We start from the raw sequence: 21,339 nt of genomic DNA on the forward strand, positions 1-21,339 counted from the left end.
ATGTGGCCATGCAGACTGTTATGTAAGTATAGGCAACAAATTTGGAGCCAGATTCTGATGACCTTACATGTGGGAATACTTTGCTCCACAATCAGCTACTCAACATAAGTAATCAGTATTTGGCTCATGGTTAGAGCTAGTGTAAATGATGTCTGAATAAAAATAAAATCACCTCACCCTAAGAAACATCATGGGAGACCTTCCACTACCCTACACTATCCTGCACTCTCCCTCCCTTTTTATCTATGTTCTTGACTGCTAGGGAAGTGTTCTAGAACACCTCCCAGCTGGTGGTCTGCCTTCAATGTAGTACAACATGCTACAGCTTACACTAGCTATCAGTGCTGCAGCTTCAACGGGTCACAGTGAAGTTTTCTTGTAGTGAATTTTGATAGTGAATATCTATTTTTTGTAGAGAAGTAGAATTAGATCCTTGAACTGTCTCAGTGCACTGTAATGTGTACGCTGATAGTATGGTGAAATAATGTGTAATGAAAGTTTTCGGTAACCCCTGCCCCGATTTCTCTCTCTAAGACAGCTGCAATGATTTGAACATTTAAGCACAGATGGCTGATGAGTTACAAGCATATCACAAAGCACCCCTTTAATTTGTCAGAGTAGTAACAAGAATGGTAAGATTGAGACAGAAAAGTGGTGCAAGATCTCCCCAGAGATAAGTTTTCTTTACTGTTCATTGGAGATATTGGTTTAGAGGGAGGCTTTCAACATCCCTTAATCGTCCCATGTGGATGTAATGTAAAGAGAGCGTGACCAATGCCCAAAGCAACAAACACACAATTTAAATACAGAAAACACTGAAATATAAACCTAACCTTCCTGATGATGCCTCTTGGCAAAAGATATATCTCCCTCATGCTGTGCATGGAATCTTTGAATGCATCTTCTCACCAAATCCTCCCAGCCAGGTTTCATGGCTGCTCGCATAGTGCTAGTGTCTAGTGAAGTTATCTTGCCTGGGTTAAATAAAATAGTTGTTAGTGATTCTCTTAAAAAACCCAAACCAAAAAACCCCAACCTCCCAAAATTCTGTTTTCACAATACCTTGCAGATCTTGGCGAGTAGAAAAGCTCTCTGATGAGGGAGGAATTGGCCTTTCCTTCATTGGAATTCTTCTTGCCACACAAATCAAGCAAGACTGCAAATCTTAAATGAAGCAATATTACGTTAGTATTTTTTGAATCAGGGAAATCAATGAAGGGAAAGATTTTTTTTTTAAAGAACACAAAAGAAATATATCTTTTGTTACATTTTTGGATTAAACCTAATAGGTTTAGTACTCATGAAAGCAAGGGATGGAAAGCATTGATATGGTCTATGTTGTCCTCGCCTTCCCTGAAAGTCACAGACTGGGAGGGTTTTCTGCAAGAAAATCTCTGTGAGGATTCCTTTGTGGATATTACCCTACATCAGCCATAACATTGCATTCAGTTAGATTCCGCTCTTAAATTTTCTTATTCTTGAGAAAAGCCTATGGTTCATAACTGATAGCACATGCAATAAACTTTTGCATTTATTTGCATGTGTATGTTTTTAGCTGTAGCTGGACAGGTTAGAAAATATTTAACAGAAAATAACATATTGCACGTATAGAGAACACAATTCTTGAACATTTATATAACTTTGCAATTTCTAAACCACATTCCTTCAAACATGTCTAAAGTACTTGTGCTTCTTGAGGAGGAAATTTCACAATTAGCCACTCTGAGTGCTCAAAATGCATCTGAGAAAATTTAACTGATGGAGTAAATACTGAAGGAAATGCTGAACCACAATAGTCTTCACATTCTGATAACTCAAAAATTGCCTAACAAAATTTTGCTGTCAATGGGCCAAATTCCTCTTATAATTACACTGGTGTAAGTCCAGTGCATGAAACACATGACGTTACACCCAATTTACATTAGTGTGTCTGAACAAATTGTGGGCATGCCAGCCTATGTAATGCAAATTAAGAGGAAAGTTACACAGTTTAAAGGAAAAGGGAAAGCTTGCATATCTTCTGTTCCCTGCTATGAAGAAACCACTTTATCTTGATTTCACTGCAGATCGCTACTGATCTATGATTTTTGGGGTAGGCCTGGAAGGAGAAGGTCAAGACATCATTAAAATAAGCAAAATAAAAATATACACCATTTACCTTCACCATCTTCCTTGATGGACTTTGGTTGAGAAACTGCAAAGCACTGCATAGTTTCATATTTCTGATGTGCTTCCTGGTTATCAGGGCCTTCTTCAGCATCAGTTAAAGGTTTTACCAGCATCCGACAATTAAAAGTATGGCTGTTGCGCCTAGGGGCTTCACCAGACCAAGGTCCCCCATTCACTGAGCAAAGCAAAGTTCATATAGTAAGATTAGTCTCAGAAGTAGTCATTCCTACCAATCATCAAGAGTGCACATGTAAAAAGAGAATTAATTATGGTGCTTTGTAAACTGGGGGAAACACTCATTTAATAAACAATACAATTTCGATATTAGAGTCCTATCCAGCTGGTGCAAAGTAATTTCATCCTTGTCACTTAAATGGATCACAGTCCCTAGTTTGTTCTGCCACCTAGTCTTTCCTTAGGTAAGCAGCTTAAAAAGAGAACAGAAAGGCAATACAAAGTTCTAAATACCTGCACCGAAAAAAGAGATGAAGCACCCTGATCAACTGTCTGACACAGCCATCAGTACTGGACAGATTATGTTAACTCTATCTTCCAACGGCCTAGAAGAAAGTGTGTGCAGTAATGTGTTTGCCAATACAAACCTGGGAGAGCATTGGTTAATACAAAAGAGAAGGGCAATATCATTCAGAATGTATTGGACAGAGTAGGAACATTGGCAGATAAAGAATTAACGTGCAGTGTACATAAACATGAGGCAAGGAGGCTAGAGACAAATTAAAATAAGTATCCTCAGCTACGATGTAGAACACCATAGGAGGATGACCTGGGTCCAATGGTGGATAAAACTAAAACCTTTTCCAGAGTGCTTAAGAGAAGTAAAAAAGGAAACAAAATCCTAGGATGCATAAATATAGGTACTGAACAAAAGTCAGAGCAAATTATTCTAACACTGCATAAGGTACAAAAGAGGCCATATTTAGAATACCATGCACAGTCCTGCTCAGCTATTTGTAAAAAATAATTAATAAATGGAAAAGGTACAGGAAAGGCTGAGAAGAACAATGCAGTGACTTACATTTCTTAGCCATTCAAAAAATGCTTCATAATTTTCTATTCTTTAATATTAATCTTTAAAAAGAGGTTATGACGACCTCACTGACATAACAATGTTACAACAAACAGAAATGCCATAATTCTGTTCAAACTACTGTGAACAAAGGTACATGAAAATAAGCAGTACTAAAACGCTAAAATATAAGAAATAAGTAGAAATAAAGTATAAACGAACATAGCAATAGCTGCAAGTAATACAAACCATTCTTAAAAAGAAATGGGATAAACATTTGGGATAATAAAAATAAGAATGAAATAAAACATCTAATCACAAGGCAGTTTCTGTCCTTCTATTGTAAAATGTCCTCTCTTCCTTGTAGTTATGAATCATTTCTTAGAATAACCAGTTTACATGTGGGAGGTGGGGGAGAACTCACACAGATAACGTTATCTGTGCTTGTAAGGATTCACTCTAAAGAACTTGCAGCAATGTCAGTCATACATCTGCCAGTTACTCTGAGCAGCTTTGAACAAAAGCTGAGAGAAAAGGAGGCTGGTTTTGAGAAACAATCATTTGTTACATAGCCTATGGCCATACTGACAAACACAGTACATCTGACATGGACTTTAACTTAAGTAACTGAGTGCTATTAAGCGAAGCAATGAAAACACTGACAAATATAAATGAGCAATTGCAAATTTTTGTTGGAAATGAATATACCTAAAGATTTTGGCAGCAGGTTTCTGACAAATTCATTGTGGTCCCCTACATGCAGGATGCTATATACACTTGTGTTCATCAGCTCTTCTTGGTTGTACCTTAGGTATTGTGTCACATTCTCAGAAACAAACACAATGTTACCTTCCAGGTTCACTACAAAGAAGAACCCATCTAGGGCCTAGAAGAAAAACATGAAGAGAAAAGCTATAATCTGATTAACAAAAGATATACAGGAAACAATAACCTCTTTTAGAGGACAGATGTCTCTTCTCCTCCTCCCCTCTCCCCCAGCTAGCTTGTACTGAAATGATGAGAAGAATACAAAATTCCATGTAGTGGATCAAATTCTACTCAAGATATAATACTAACAAACTGAAAAGGATTGTAAGATGTAGATTTCATATCAACAGTATTGTGAAACCAGTACTTAAAAGCAGAAAGAAAAAATTGTATTTTGAAACTCTACTGTGACAGCCAAGTTACTGGACTTTTTGAAAACTATTTGCTGACTTCCTTTTAAAACATATGCTGAATATTATATTTTTGTTTCTCCCCTAACCATGAGAAAACAAAAGTTCAGGCTCAGTAAGACGTTCTCATGCAAAGATAAAAGCATTAGTTTGTTGCTTAGCAATGACTGTTCTTATGATGCAAGCATGACTGTGCATAAATGCCTAGGAATAACTCAGAACCTTCCTCTCTGTTTAATTTTATGACATGTAAACAGACCGGGGACAGAGATTTAAATTCAAACTATCAAATTCAAGCATTCAATTACCAGCTCAGCCCACACGAACCTTCTGCCCTTTTGCCTGATATATTGACTCTTCAGAAGGCTGCTCTGAAAAAAAGTGTTTAACTTCCATTTTGATTTGGAAATGCAAGAAGGTAATTTTGTACCGATAGTCAAAGGAACAAACCACTGATAGGACAACAGGGTAATCCATGATTTTTTAGAAATAAAAGTGAGTGGATCCACACTATTGATAAGACTGAGTACAGCACAAGGAGGAGTTGTTACAGCACTGTACATTGGCATGTGATATAAATGACTAAATCTTTTATAATACACAACCTGCAATATCCTTAATATGCATTCACAGCATAACTAGGCTGTAGATGTGTATTACAAATACTACACAGCACTGAGCTGTTAGCAGATCCAGATTTTGAAAATATATATAAAAAAAATCTAGCCATGGACCCCATAGCATATCAAAAGGAAATCGCTTGTTTTATTATTTATATTACAGTAGTGTCTACAATATGCTTGATGTTGCACAGATATACTGTATACAAAGACACAATCCAGGCCCCAAAGAGCATACAATATAAAAACAGAAAGAAAAAAAAACCCAGAAGAAGATGGGTAAAAGAAGGCACAACATACAAGCAGAGCATTCAAGATAATGACTGGCAAATGTCTTGTTTGTTCCATTTTTAAATTATATATAATAAAAGTAAGATTGTAGGTGTATACACACACACATATTTATCATCTCCAACTGCTTTTGAATTTAGATATTTTAGGTGCTTGTTTGTTCTGTCAATTGTCAGAATTTTTAATCCTTAATTTTTTCTGTTTGTTCTTTGCATTGTGTCCACTACCTTCTTTCTGTTTCTAATTATTTTAACCCTTGCCTATTTGTGAAGACTTGCCTCCTTTCTATATAGTTTCTTAACAGTTGCATACTTATTTATTTGTAAACTATACCTTTTAAAATGTTTTAATTTATTTAGGCCCCAATTCTAATAGCAAATCTCCTATTGACATCACTGGTGCAGATCAATGTCTTTTTGCATTTGTATCTACGCACGATGGCAGAGCCGTAACAAGGAATTTTTGCGCCCAAGGCAAGGGCCGACTCCAGGCTCTTCAGTGGCAATTCGGTGGCAGGTCCCGCAGTCCCTCTCGGAGGGAAGGACCTGTCGCTGAATTGCCGCCACCGCTTCATTCATTCTTCGGCGTCAATTCGGCAGCGGGTCCCTCAGTCCCTCTCGGAAGACTTTCAAAGACACAAATTGCAGGTAGTTGTCTAACAGGGTTTTCAGCATCTCAGTGATTCCCCTCAGCTTATATGGTCCACAACCTAAAGCCTCCTATTATAGCAACCTCCTTGGTGGGGGAGCACTCCATGCAACTTCTTCACTGCTATTTCTTGAGCTGACTAGAGGGATCAGTAAGTAGTAGCATGAGTCTGTGTAGTGATTATGGCCTATCGAGAGCGTTCTCATCAACTAATGTTCAGAAGCAAAAGGCAAAATCAGTTTACTTTTAGGGTAACTGCTAGGCTATCAAACCAGTTTATGGCATCAAATTATTTAAAACTTATCAAGGTTTCTACTTCGTAATGTAGAGCTGATTTCTTCTCTCTTCTCCAGATATACTGCACCCTTGCATTATTGTTGGAACAATAATGTAATCTTGCACCCTTCCCTTCAGGACTCTTGCTCTGACAAGGGATCATATAAGGGGCAAAGAGGTTGGCAGAGAGAATAAGAGAACAGAAATTCTTTTAGAGGACGTACTAGAAAAGAAAACAAAGTTTTGTTCTATGGGTTGCTGTGGATCATTGTCTCACTCTCTTTTGCACACACACTCCCCTGCCTTAAACAGGAAATCTGTGAAAATCCCATCAGAACTAGCAAATGATGATGAATTCTATTTACTTTCTTCAACAGGAAACACTTGCAAGTATGAGGACACCTCCCCCCAATTAAATTGTTTAATAGAAAAGAGAATTACATTTCTAAAACAGATAACTAGTATGCAGTCAGTTGCCTTTGCCATTATCTTCCTTACTTCATAAAGAGAAAAAAGTGGACTCATCAAGCTATGAGACTTTTAAAGAGATGAAAATACTTAATTGCATTTCCTTACAAAGATAAAGATACACAGAATACATCTGTGGTCTTTTGACAGAGAATGCATAATAACTTTGCGACCTTTTAAGAATCTGTTACGCAAAGGCTTGAGTTTATTAATATCATTTCTTAATTTTTTATGGTCAATGCAGAATGGTTTCACGGTAGAGGAGAAAAATAAATTAAATCCTAATAGGGTAACACAAGGGTATCACCTGTGAGTTTAAATGCCCTGTGTACTGCAATAGTTAAGCACAATAGGATGAGATAGGGATAATTTTTTAGCCTTAAATTAATTGTGTGTGTGTGATTAAATCAGATCTTTATGATCAATTAACATCTACATGAAGACTGGAATTACTACACTGCCATGTATGAGCTCTGAGGTTTAACTTTGCTTGTTAGCAAAAACAGCAACTTCAGTTCAGTGAGCAAGTGTAATAAATATTAATTAAAGTTTTCATCTATTGAGTGTAATGTACTAGTTATTCAGGGGACAACTTCTTCAGTCTGTCTAATCTGTCTAACCTAGCTAGTGCTCTGCCTAGTAGTTGAGAATTTTTCAGTGCCCTAATTCCATATACAGCTCAGGAAACAGTGTCAAATTTCTGTGTTTTTATCTAATGAGTCATGGAAAGTAATTCAAATATTTATCATTGGTATATTTATCATTGGTATATTGGCCAAGCTTTGCTAAGCTTGGCCAATGCTACATTTTGGGAATAATGGGGTAATTTATATGTCTGTCAACCTTGGTTCCTCTAGCTAGACTCAGGGCTTTTTGTTTAGTTTTGTCTAAACCAACATTTATTCCTCCTTACAGATAAAGATCACTGTCAGAATGTGTATTAAGTGTTTGTAACAGATCTTAAACAGATAAAATATCAGTGACAGAGAGTACATGACAGTAGTTTAATATGTTAGCGTCCTAGATGACATGTATGCACTATAGATAACAATGATATCAACGGTGCATTTAAGAGTTAAGGTTTCAACCATTCAGCCTCTTCTGATATCAATGGAAGTCACACAGTTAAAGTCATGCAGAATTCTTTGCTAAGCTAATCAAAAGATTTATCCTGAAGAATTCTCATGGATGTGTGTTTTTGTAATCAGGAGGGAAAACAATCATGTTACCTATGCAGAAATGGCAAAAGTAATTAAAACAATGTGTAGCAATGATGCATAATTTTAGAGAAATACTCCCTCCCCACCAAATGTATACTTGTTGTAAGTCAAGGTGAGCATACAAATGGGTTTACTAAATCTCCATATTCCAGAAAGGCACACAAAATTAGGACATTTCATAAAAATATTGGAACTCAAGAAATATCCACAACTACAGTGGTTAAATATATAATATGATGCTATTGTTCTAATCCTGCTCCCCTGGGAATCAATGTTTTGTCACTGAATTAAATTCAATAGGATCAGCAGCATGCTCTGTATTTGTGATATGGAATGGCATCCTAAGTAGCAAGGATGGCTGTTTTATTGAAGTGATAACATTTGATCATGCCTTTAAGAGTGAGTTACAATTTGATTTTTTCACTCCATGACATTCATCTTGATATTATATGTAGCAGAATTAACTCCAATGTAAAGAAAACTTTGGGAACTTCACCTCAAGCATCATTGGTCCAAGTGCATCCTTGTCAATGACACTCTGACCTGTAGATGATACATCCGCTTTTTGTACTTCATCTTCATTGGCCGCTGCTGCTTTTTCTGCATTAAAGAGAACTATGCATTAAATGACAGAACAGAGCTCTTAAAAAGGTATTATCATTTTTCAAGTCCACAGTAGTTTGTGACAGATACCAAGCAAACCACTATGACTGAGATTAAAGAAACCTCCATCGTGATATGGAGAAGCAGGGCTAGTGGGTTAACTTTTCAACTCTGGAATTGTAGGCTCAAATCCTTCTGTAGGATAGCAATGAAATAGATATACTGTAGTGGTTTCATCATGGTCCCTAGTAGATATTTGACTAAAGTACAGAGCAAACACACACACAGTCTGGCATGACAGGCACTCTTTGCTTACAAAGAGGTGGAGAGCAGACTGGAAGACCTTGCAAAGCACCTGTCTCGTTGTCCCTGCACTATCTTTTCCTGAGCACTACATTTAAAAAGAAAATGGAAGCTAACAACATTAGACTGATCCGGAGTTCAGACATAAGTGAAAGAGTCTTTGCACTCCCATTTCCACACCACACAATTATTATTGTTTATCATTTTAAATTCACATTATATTATTCACACTATAGTTCCCCCCCACTGTCATTTATGCATATTTACCAGTATGCACATAAAATAAATATAATTTCAAGAGCACTGCCTGAAAATTAAATGATAAACAGAAGCAAACAATAACAACTTTCTGGGAGCATACCACCACCTATGCTAATGTTTCAATTATACGCATCTGAACACTTTGCACCCTTGTTTGTGCTACATGCTGCAGTACTGATTAAACATCCAACCCAGAATTTTGGCCTCAAAATACCTTATAAATCAAATTAATTTAGCAAATCTGCACTCACAATCATGCCAATCCATATTAATTATTCTGTATCTCTTTTTTATTTTTATCTGGGAGTTTAAATGGGAACATTAGCAGAAAAAATATTACCTAAAATTAATGCAACATCTGATCATTGCATTATCTTAATAATCCTCAATTCAAAATACATTTTTAGTGACAGCCCAATAAAACAGAAGATCTAAAAAGTAACCCAGAGTGACAACAGACTCCTAAAAATGCTTGGATTTATTATTCAATGAGAACTATGTAATATTTAGTCTATTGCTACATATGAGAAAAACTGAATGTACAGTTCCTGTGTCTCCTCAAAACGGAGAGACTGGTCACCAAAATCCTGGATTTCCCCAAGATCAGTGTACATCTATTAGAGATAAGGTGTAACAGAAACTTCGGTGGCTCCCCGCTCCAAGGGTGGGTGAATCTGACTGAACACACCCAGTTATCTACACTGGGTGGTTCTAACACAGTCTCCACTTCCTTATTATTTGCAAGGGGGGCTCTGGCCTTTATGGGAATTCTTAAGTCTCTCCAGATGGGGGATCAAAATGAAAGTCACAAACACCAACACATTTGGGGATACTCCCTCCCTGTAGCTCCAGAAAAAGGGGACAGGGTGTGGCGTGTCTGCTGTGCTCCCAGCAATCCAGCACTAACATAGTGGGTTTCAAGGCTGGGTCTCTGAGTGAGGCTCAGCCTGTCTTACTGTAGGAGTCCACTGTACTCTCCTCAGGGTCAGGATGAAGGTTTCCAGGCTACGAGTTCCCTCCATGGCTTCAGGATTCACTCCTGCAGTCCTCTACTTGGAACAATCCTGATCCTTCCTCACTGCTGACAGCAGTTTCCTTCCTTTTAAAGGCCTCCTCCTATCATACATGATTGACAGGGCTGGAGGGGTGGGGCTAGCCCTACCACCAAGTCCTCTCTGGCACCTTCCTCATCTATGTGGGGTCTATACACACAGTGACATAAGGCTCCGTGATATGTACTGCTTCATCTTAAATTTATGCAGTACTTTTCATTCTGCTGGATCCTTACATGTCTAAAAGCTACAGGCCTACAAGAATCACTTCATCTATTACTGAAATACAGCCTGGGAGCAGAAGATAAGAGAGAATCAGACAATGGTCACATGGCACAACAATGGAAGGGTAGAGGATTTGGCAAGAGACACACATGCAAGTCCCTACGCCTTTTACTAAATTTGAAAAAAACAAAAAACAAAAAAACATTTACACAGTTTTTGTGATGGTACAGCACACTTGATGTAAAATTTGTTCTTGTGACTACAAAGATTATCTACAGTAAATTATAAGCATGGGATTTTCAAATGCATCCAAGCTCCCATTGCCTTCTGTGGGAGATGTGTTGGGCCAATACCGAGTGCTTTTGAAAATCCCATATTGTTTTTACAATATGTTCATGCACAATATGATAGCATTGCAAACAACTTCTGAAATGTAATTGTGTGTATGATTGTTATGATTAATAAAAATAATGTAAATGGTCTCTTAAAGAAGTATTATAATTAGGACAATATAATGTCCTCATTCTGTAATGGCAACTGACACAAACTAGTAAGAGATTCCCATGCGTGGATTGAAGATGGCACAAGGCCTTTTTGGGAAGGGCAAAGAAGAAGGGTGGGCTGGTATCTGTCCCTTTGCTGAAAAAAAATATAAAGTGTGTGTGGGGGAAATTTAGCTGTTCTCCATATGCTACAGGACAGCAGAGTTTGTACCATATTATGTTAATGCTGGAAATATTTTAACAGAAAAAAGTTTACTGATCCTGAAAGCTGGGTCCAGTTCCTAGCAAAGTCTGGAAGGCTGAGTCCCAGGTTGTAGCTGATATCATAAGCAGTCCCTGTTTTTTGTATTGCAAAAGACCTATAATCACACAGTTAAATTTTTCAGAATACCATCTTGCTGTCCACTTTAATTCCACAGTAGCCATCAACATTCTCTTGACTCCCTAGAGCTCAAGATTAATTCTCTATGCCATTTGAAAGATGGGATTCCAGCTTTTAGACAACATATAAAAATGGCTCTAGCTCCAAATTTTCTTGACATAGGGACTCTAAAAAATCATATCAGATGTGCAACAGCTTGGGGATAGGCAGGAGAGAGGCACTAAGCTAATTAAAACATTATGATGTTAATTTCTTTTGTGAACAATTATGGCTAGATGAATGTTGCAGATCATAGAAAATATCTGGCACAGATCTGTTCAATGCATTGGTGCTTCCTAGTTGTTTCTTTATTGGATATACAAGGACAGGTTAAGTATCAGGAGGTAGCCGTGTTAGTCTGTATCCACAAAAACAACAAGGAGTCCGGTGGAACTGGACTCCTTGTTGTTTTTAAGGACAGGTTAGTAATTTTCACTGTTTATTTCTCACATACTACTGATCAGTTGCTAAAGAGTCTTCAGACTATTACAACCACAGAATTCACATTGCTCTTAATGCTCCTGGCTTGACCAGTATGTTGTATCTCATTTATATAAACACCTTCTATCCCTTATGCTCCCAAATGAGATTCTGAGTCAAAAGAAAGTGAAGGATGTTTTTAATGTCTATTACAGTAATTAATTTTGAAAATTATACATGGATACACATTAAGATTATGCATACTGTATCAGTCACTGAATAAAAACAACATACCCTGCACTGTGCACTATAGACATATGAAATACACTCTTTAGTTAAAGGATTCAAGCATTCCAAGGAGCATTACAAATTCAAAAGGGGTGCTCAACTGCACGATTTTATAATTGGATCTGCGATTTAACTGAAAGGTGTGTAAAAAAAAAATCACATACTAGACAGCTCTCTACTGGCTAACACATCTAAGCAGCTTCACGCATATAAGTTATTTCAGCTAAGGGTCAGCATGACTTATGCTCATGAAATGAACTAAAGATCTTCAGGTTTTGCAGTAGAATTATACACTTGATTGAACGATAGCCTATTTTGGGGAATCCATCAGCAAATACAGAGAAAGCAAGTGGACCTGGAGATCAGCAATCACTGAAGGATGCCAGCAGATTGTGTTTTTAACAGAGAGGTGAGATAAATACTTGAAATGAATAATTTATTTTCAGATAAAACACACACTGTCAATTGATAGCAGAATTTTGTTGTAAGAAAGGATAGAAAACACAAGCAGCCCTGCTAATTACAGTGTTACCAACTCATTATTTTATCATGAGTCTCCCGATAGTTGGTGTTTTACTTAAAGCCCCAGCTCCTGGAGTCATGTGATTATGTGGGACTCAAAGCTTTTCCATATTTATATCTATAATATATTTGGGAGCCCCACCTAATGATTTTTGAATGCCCCGTAGGCAAAACTGCAATATAGGGCCCAATACTGCAAAGCCTCTCTCTTGTGAATAGTCTTGAAATCAGTGGGACTACTTATATGACTGAAGCAGACCGACTAGATTCTTTACTGCAGTCAAGCTCTGTTTGGCACAAGGGAGAGGGCAAGACAAATCAGGGAGCCAGTTATGGCTCCCTTATTTTGCACATGCTGCTATCGTGTCTGGTGCCGGCATATCCCTGCAATCCCTAGGCCTGCACCCCCTCCCATACCCAAATCCCCTGCCCTGAGCCCCCTCCCACACCCAAAACTCCCTCACAGAGTCTATACTCCGCACTCCTTCCTGCACCCCAACCCCCTGCCCCAGCCCTGAGCCCCCTCCCACACCAAACTCCCTCCCATAGCCCGCATCCCCTCCCCCACTCTGAACCCCTCGGCCCCCACCCAGAGCCCCCTCCTGCACCCCAAACCCCTCATCCTCTGCCCCACCCCAGAGCCTGCACCCCCAGCAGAGCCCTCACTCCCTCCCGCACTCCAACCCCCTGCCCCAGCCTGGTGAAAATGAGAAAGTCAATGAGGGTGGGGGAGAGCGTGTGATGGAGGAAGGGGGGATGGAGTGAGCAGGGGCAGGGCCTTGGAGATGGAGCAGGAAGTGGGGCAAGGGTGTTTGGTTTTCTGAAATCAGAAAGTTGGCAACCGTATTCACACCAGTGGAGAATTTACCTCCATAAAGAGAATTCCCTGCTGGCTGTTTAGGTTCAGAACTCATCCTAAGTGCTGCAGTGGTATCAGAGTGCAAACCAGAATCTGGACCTATTCATATGAACAGGGATAACAAGACTGAGCCCATATTTACTAAATTAAACTGGAAACGAATTTATGTAATTCAGAAACTACACATGAAATAATTATCAACCCCGCTCAATGAAAAGTTTAGCCTAGAGACTAAAAAATAAAAATAAAACTCCTTTGAGACATACTTTTATGCTAAGTAAACACATACACATGCAATTATGTAGCATTTTAGGTACGTGTGTAGTTTCCATTTTAAATTGCGGACAGGTTTACAGCTGTTTAAGTATTAAGATACCAAAACACACTGATTCCTATTTGACACAAGGCCTTTTTCCAGTGGTCACCAATGATATTTATTTTTTTATATCCACAAGTAAAAACAAACAAACAAATATTTTTTCAGTATGCTCAGCACTGGGAGTGTTTCAAGTTTTATTTGAAGCTTATCCCAGATTCAGATAAAATCAAACCTTTATTAAAGCACATTAATTTAGTAAGAACTCTGAAATCAAACGAAGAGAAGTCAAGAGCAATCATTTAAAGTCTTTTGACATATTTTTAAAATTTCCCTACCTCTATCCCCTACCTCCACCCGCAAAATATTTTCTTCTATACTTTTTTTTTTTTGGTCCCTTTAGATCCCTGAAAGATAAATAAAACATGAAAGGATTTGGATCTCTCTCTCTCTCTCTTTTTTAAACAATACATCCCTGCAGTTGCAGTACCACAATTGGATGCGCAATCCGAGGGTTCTCTTTTGTCTGTTTCTATGCTTTACTCCCTCTCCCTCAATGAAACTGCTTTGAGGAACATCCTTCCTTGACCCTTCCTCTGCCTTGCAACCCAGAAATCCAATACAAATTAATGAGACTTTCTTTTCAAAACAAAGAACAAAACCTGAGTCTCTTCAGGGACTATGTTAAGATAAGTCAAACTACCAAAAAAAGAAGAAGAGATTTTCATCAATATATTTTATATATTTATGTTTTTCTCATTGCAGTCACTATTATGCATATTTTCTAATGGAACCGAAGGAGCAAAAAAGGGAGAAGTGAGTAAGGAAGCATTAGACAGATAAGCAGTACAAGTGTTTTGAAAATAAGGGGGGGAAGAAACAATAGATTTGCAGAACATCCTGATTATGTTGCTCTACATCACAGGCACCATCACGCGTACATTTGAAAGTGAAATTTCATACTATTTCCTGATATGAACAGCAGCACATCACAAAGCGAGCCTCAAGCAAAAAACAAACAAACAAACCAAAAATCCTGTAGCCAAAGAAAGCAGATCTTTTATGCAACACTTCTTTAAAAGAGAATTTCTCAGCTGGAACATACATTTCATTCTCTTCATAATTTTCTAGAGTTGCTATTGGAATGTCATGTCCATCCAAAGTCATGTATCCTTATTTATTGAAATAATAGACCAAAAATGCAAGTAGAGACTTTTCTTGTCAGCAACACCAGAACATGCATTTCTCTACAGGAAAACAGCCATGATTCAGGAGACATCCTTATAATTTAACCAACTGTAGCAGCATCAGCATCAATAGCACTGATTACTGGAAGGTGACTTAAATGCTATACAGCATTTCTGAATCTACAATTAAAATTAAATTCTACAGCACAAATGCTTTTAAAACACCGAATTTCTCTCCATTTTTTCACATTTGTTTATGTATTAGACAGCCATTTGTGGGTGGTCTGTTGGCAGCTAGTCTTTCATAAAGCAATAGGGGAGAGACTAAAGAAGTAAAACATAGGAAAGTATGATTACAGAAGCATATAAATTGGCAGAGGACAGAGATAAAAGTAGTTTCAAGCACTAGATCTAATTACTTTAAAAAAAATTGACTAGAATTCTACTTGACTCTTTAAATTTCAGATTTCATAATGATATACGTTTATAATCACTACTAAATACTAATTGAGTGTACTATGGCAAGAGACAATATGTTATGAGTATAAATAGGACTATAAAAAAGAGCAGCTTCATATTTACAGACTTTAGAGTAAGAAAGAAAAAACATTTTTATTAATTCAGTGTGTTCCAATCGCAGATTAGCAAATACAATACAAGGCACGGTAAAGCAAAGCAATGAAGAATTTTTAAATTATTCCAATGCCTGGTTAACAATGAGGATAGCAGTTTTCCTTGTAGTTGTACAATTCACAGAATTAGAACCTATAACTAAAATGGTACTTGATATACTTAAACATATTTGTTAACCAGTTCCTAGTACTTCAGCATGACTGAGCAAAGTTGTTCCCTCCAAAATCTATCAATTTTTCAAAAGACAGTTACCATTTTTTGACAACAATCTCAATAACAAACTGTAACACTCAGCAGAAAGTTTTTGCCCCTCCTCCATGAACACGCCTACCTGTTATTTAGGGAAGTGATTATAAATCGAGGTTGCTGTCACACTTTACTCCGTGCAAAGATATGCTGCAAAGAACCCATTAGTGTATTCATTTTCCACTTAAACTATAGATCAAGTACTATAGGAAAAGCTATGTAATATCTCAGAAAGGTTTTAGGACGTAAAACAGGGAAGAATTATGCATCTGCACTGAATTAAAATTAGAAAAGCTGCCATATGGCTCTGTGAAACCAGCAGCACATTCTTATTCATTAGGAAGTATTCTGCTAACATCAAAACACAAGGCCCTTCCTGTGCTCTCCAAATGTGTTTATCTTTTCAACATTAATGTACTACAGATCATCAGGTTGCTGAAATCTCTTACAGTACACATTAAAAAAAAAGCACAGATGCACTTTTTCTCAGCACTTTTATTCACTATGAGTAGTCTAAGAGCAAAGCTTAAAGCTGCCTCCTCACACATAACCTCTCGTTAGTAAATCATGGTTTCCCTTCAGCATCAAGGGGACAGCCTGATCACCCAATCCCAGCTCAAACTGATATCAGAATCCAGTTCCTGTGAGAACGAAACAGACTTTGTTTCACTTTTACCACACTGGTGATATAAAAATCACTTAAACTTATGACACAGGACTAAGCGAACAGAAGATTGAAAGCTGTAAGCTCGCTTATTCATCCAAGAACAGTGATAACACTACGTTTAACACTCTGAATATTATATTCTTTTCAGAATTTCCAACACACATTTGGCCTGATTAATCACCACACCCCCGCCCCCGGAACTGTGGAAAGCAGCTTCTGTAAAATATTAGCACCATCATATAAGCCTTCCCTTCCCCCAAAGACAAAAAGCGTAGCTAAACTTTGACACAACCTTTCAAATTTTGGGGAACTTCTGATCTTAGAAAATGAAAGTATAGTATCTAGTGTTTAAAGTTTTCTGACATTCCCTGAAAGTATAATTTGCACTCTAAAACCCTCGGGGGCATTTTTGGATATAATAAAACAAACAGTTCAATTAATACATAAAATAATGAATATAAATGTATCTTCTCCTACCTCACCACGGTTCTCTCTTTTGGTCTACTCACCTCCAATATTAGCTTTTTCTAACTCCATATAACTACCATCTGGCACTATCCTCTGCAGTACAATCCCCCGCCACCGAGGCTAAATTGGAAGTATAAATGGAAGTGGAGGGTAAAGTCATGAAATAAACTCTGGCAAGAATGAAGTCCAAACCTGGGCCAGCAAATGGTCCAGCTTGAATCTGTTCCTCCAGGAAGGCTCTTTTCTTTCCCCATGTATATAATCCCCTCCTTACAAACTGTGCTCACAAACTTTGTTCATCACACCTGTGTTTTCCATAATTCTGTGACTGTGGAACTGGCTCCAGACCTGTTACAAAATTTGTTTGCTGAATCTAAGCTTTTAATTATAAAAAAAGAGTTAGTTTTGCAAAAACAACAGCTAGCTTCCAAATGTGAAATGACATGACATTATCCTAAACAGACAAATAAACAGCCTTAAACAACTGCTGTAAGGGGCATTAACTCTTGACCTTATTATTACTATTTCACTATTGATCATTTGCAGAAATATCAACCTAATCTTTAGGTTTATCCACTTTTGCTGGACACAGTGGTGGATGCTACTGAAAGGGGGTGGGGGGGATGTGATGGGACACCTAGTTTCTATCAAAAGTTGGTGGGGCTGTGAACTAGGAATTGATGTTCTCTCCAAAATTTCAACTCACTTTCTGCCTCATAACGGGGAGCAGAAGAGGAGATGCATTCTCTGAGCCCCAAAACCTCAAAGATCAAAACCCACAGTTTTTTTTTTTTTTTTTTTTAAAGTAACAAATGTAACAAAGTCCTATTCCTGTTCAGGTCACCTCTAATATGTCTATCAGTAAAAGCACAGAGAGCCTGTTTGGCATCCTGATATTTAAGTGAAACCATCAGAGAATTAAAACCAAGATTAAAATGGTTACCTCAGAAACCTTTTCTCAATCTATGTCTCAGCAGTGAACAGCAGAAGTGCTCTAGCCTACCTTGTTATGAGGCTAGCTTCATTCCTCATGAAGGCCCCTTGGATCTGGAATTTACTTTTCCTGGGTCTGCCACAGTCTGCATTTGTGGACTTTCTGGACATTCTGCAATGCCTAGCTGTTTTTCCTAAGCATTTGGGAAGGTAGGTGTGCAGGGATGGCAGGGTGTAATTTTGTTAATATGGAGTTAGTATATGGTGTTTAATTTGTTTTTTTTGGCGTAGACTGAGCAGTTTCATGTATACTGTTAAGTATGAATTTTTATATTATATGAGGGTGCACAGGGTACTTATCTACAGTTTCACAAACCAAAAGAATAAATTAAAAACCACATTCTTTGCAACTACAAAGCTCACCATCTGTGCTATGAATCTGCACCTAAATGAACTGAACTTATGTCTGTATGTATATTGATCTTTTAACAATACTCTCTTTTTTGTTTTTTAATAAATTTTAGTTTAATTAATAAGAATTGGCTGTAGCATGTATTTGGCTAAGTTCTGGAACAAGGGTCAGCACCCTTTCAGAAGTGGTGTGCCGAGTCTTCATTTATTCACTCTAATTTAAGGTTTCGTGTGCCAGTAATACATTTAACGTTTTTAGAAGGTCTCTTTCTATAAGTCTATAATATATAACTAAACTATTGTTGTATGTAAAGTAAATAAGGTTTTTAAAATGTTTAAGAAGCTTCATTTAAAATTAAATTAAAATGCAGAGCCCCCCAGGGCCTGAGCAGCGTGAGTGCCACTGAAAATCAGCTCACATGCTGCCTTTGGCATGCGTGCCATAGGTTGCCTACCCCGATCTGGAATATTCAATAACCTGGGAGGTAATGTGTCCGATCCTTTGGGATTGGTAGAACCTTTTCTTTTATATGATGAAATATGATTTTCAGAAATCATCATATTTGACTTAGGTACAGGGCCGGCTTTAGGCCGATTCAGCCGATTCGGCTGAATTGGGCCCCGCGCCAAGAGGGCCCCGCGCTGCAGCTGTCCACCCCGCCCCCAGCTCACTTCCCCCTCCTCCCCTCCCCTGAACGCTCCGCCCCCTCCCCTGCTTCCCGCGAATCAGAGATTTGCGCGGGAAGTCTGAAAAGAAGCAGGGGCGGGCCGGCAGCACAAGGTAAGCTGGGGTGGTGGGGGCACGAAAAGGGCTCCGGGGAGGCGCGGCCCATTCCCGAAGGCCCCAGCGGCTCTGGCCCGGCTTGGCTCCAGCCCGGCCCCCGCGGCTGGAGTCGGCTCCGGCCCGGCCCCGCGGCTGGGGTCTCCCCCGTCCCTCCCCCCCCCCGCGGCGCAGGTCTCCCCCTGTCCCCCCTCGCGGTGCGGCTCGGGTCTCCCCGCGGCGTGGTGCGGCTCGGGTCTTCCCCCCCCCGCGGCGCGGCTCGATTCCTGGGGGCGGGGCTTGCAGCAAGCCCCGGCCCCAGGAATCGGGCCCCGCTCTTGCTAAAGCCAGCCCTGCTTAGGTACCTGGATGGAGGCCTGAGGCTGGATCACTTTACGGGAACTGTATTGTTTGGACTTCTGAGTAACCAGTGAGGTAATAAAGAAGCTGTTTTATGCTGGCTTGGTAAATCTAAGTATTGGAATATCCACCAGCTTTTTGGGGATTGTCTGCCCCATTCTTTGCAGTTCATCCTAACTGAGTGACCACAGCTGGCCTACACTGAAACCCCAGTCACAACACTCCGTTACTACTGAGCTATTCTGTACATCAGGTTAGAAGAAGCAGATTTAACCATCTAGATTCAGAAGACATTTTACTCATAGACTCATAGACTTTAAGGTCAGAAGGGACCATTATGATCATCTGGTCTGACCCCCTGCATGCTGCAGGCCGCAAGACCCTTCCCTGGACTCTGCCGTTGAAGTCCCCAATCCTGTGTTTTAGTGACTTCAATCGGCTGAGACCCTCCTGCTAGTGATCCCTGCCCCATGCTGCGGAGGAAGGCGAAAAACCTCCAGAGGCTCAGCCAATCTACCCTGGAGGAAAATTCCTTCTCGACCCCAAATATGGCGATCAGTAATACCCCGAGCATATAGGCAAGAGTCTCTAGCCTGACCCTTGTTGGCCATTATGCTATTCATGTATCATTGCTTGGTTTTCCTCGTCTACTATGTTTTACCATTAAACCATTCCCTCCATAAACTTATCCAACTTAATCTTAAAACCAGACAGGTCCGTCGCCCCCACCGTTTCCCTCGGAAGGCCGTTCCAATATTTCACCCCTCTGACGGTCAGAAACCTTCGTCTAATTTCAAGCCTGAACTTCCCCCCGGACAGTTTGTATCCATTCGTTCTCGTGTCCACATTTGTACTAAGCTGGAATAATTCTTCTCCCTCCCTTGTATTAACACCTCTGATATATTTGAAGATAGCAATCATATCCCCCCTCAGCCTTCGCTTTGTCAGACTAAACAACCCAAGCTCCTCTAATCTCTTTTCATACGACAGGTTTTCCATTCCTCTGATCATCTTAGTCGCCCTTCTCTGCACCCGTTCCAGTTTGAGTTCATCTTTTTTAAACATTGGAGACCAGAACTGCACACAGTACTCCAAATAAGGTCTCACCAGCGCCTTATACAACGGAAGCAGGACCTCCCTATCCCTACTAGATATACCTCGCCTAATACATCCCAAGACCGCATTGGCTTTTTTCACCGCCACGTCACATTATCGACTCATAGTCATCCTGCGGTCCACAAGGACCCCTAGGTCTTTCTCCTCTTCCGTTACTTCTAACCAATGCGTCCCCATCTTGTAACTAAAATTTTTATTAGTCATCCCCAAGTGCATCACCTTACACTTTTCACTATTAAATTTCATCCTATTTCTGACACTCCAATTCACAAGCTCATTCAAGTCTCCTTGCAGAATATCCCTATCCTCCTCCGAGTTTGCAACTCCTCCCACCTTCGTATCATCCGCAAACTTTATCAGCCCACTCTTGCAATCGGTCCCGAGGTCAGTTATAAATAGATTAAATAAAATGGGTCCCAAAACCGAACCTTGAGGCACTCCACTAGTAACCTCCCTCCAACCCGATAATTCACCCTTTAATACGACCCGCTGCTTTCTCCCCATTAACCAATTCCTTATCCACCTCTGGATTTTCGTATCGATCCCCATGTTTTTCATTTTAACCAATAATTCCTCATGGGGTACTGTATCAAACGCTTTACTGAAATCTAGGTATATTAGGTCCACCCCATTTCCTTTATCTAATAAGTCAGTTACTTTCTCAAAGAAGGAGATCAGATTCGTTTGGCACGATCTGCCCTTCGTAAAACCATGCTGTAGTTTATCGCATTTGCCATTAACCTCAAGGTCCTCAACTAGTTTCTCTTTCAGAATGTTCTCCAGCACCTTGCACACTACTGATGTTAAACTAACAGGCCTATAGTTACCCGGGTCACTTTTTTTCCCTTTCTTGAAAATAGGAACCACATTGGCTATTCTCCAGTCTAA

The 21,339-nt window shown here is 39.3% G+C and overlaps 1 protein-coding gene across 6 annotated transcripts in view; it reads right to left on the reverse strand.

Moving 5' to 3' along the window:
• Positions 1 to 21,339, reverse strand: part of NCOA2 (nuclear receptor coactivator 2) — a 279,877-nt gene that overhangs the window by 53,491 nt on the left and 205,047 nt on the right. For all 6 annotated transcript variants that reach the window (XM_034763070.1, XM_034763072.1, XM_034763068.1 and 3 more), the window contains 5 exons: positions 8,394 to 8,497; positions 3,905 to 4,082; positions 2,159 to 2,344; positions 1,063 to 1,164; positions 834 to 974 (listed from right to left, as the gene is read on the reverse strand). In XM_034763070.1, coding sequence (XP_034618961.1) covers positions 834 to 974; positions 1,063 to 1,164; positions 2,159 to 2,344; positions 3,905 to 4,082; positions 8,394 to 8,497 — 711 coding nt within the window. The remainder of the gene's footprint in view (positions 1 to 833; positions 975 to 1,062; positions 1,165 to 2,158; positions 2,345 to 3,904; positions 4,083 to 8,393; positions 8,498 to 21,339) is intronic.

The sequence above is a fragment of the Trachemys scripta genome, chromosome 2 (genome assembly GCF_013100865.1).
Source record: "Trachemys scripta elegans isolate TJP31775 chromosome 2, CAS_Tse_1.0, whole genome shotgun sequence".
NCBI lineage: Eukaryota > Metazoa > Chordata > Testudines > Emydidae > Trachemys > Trachemys scripta.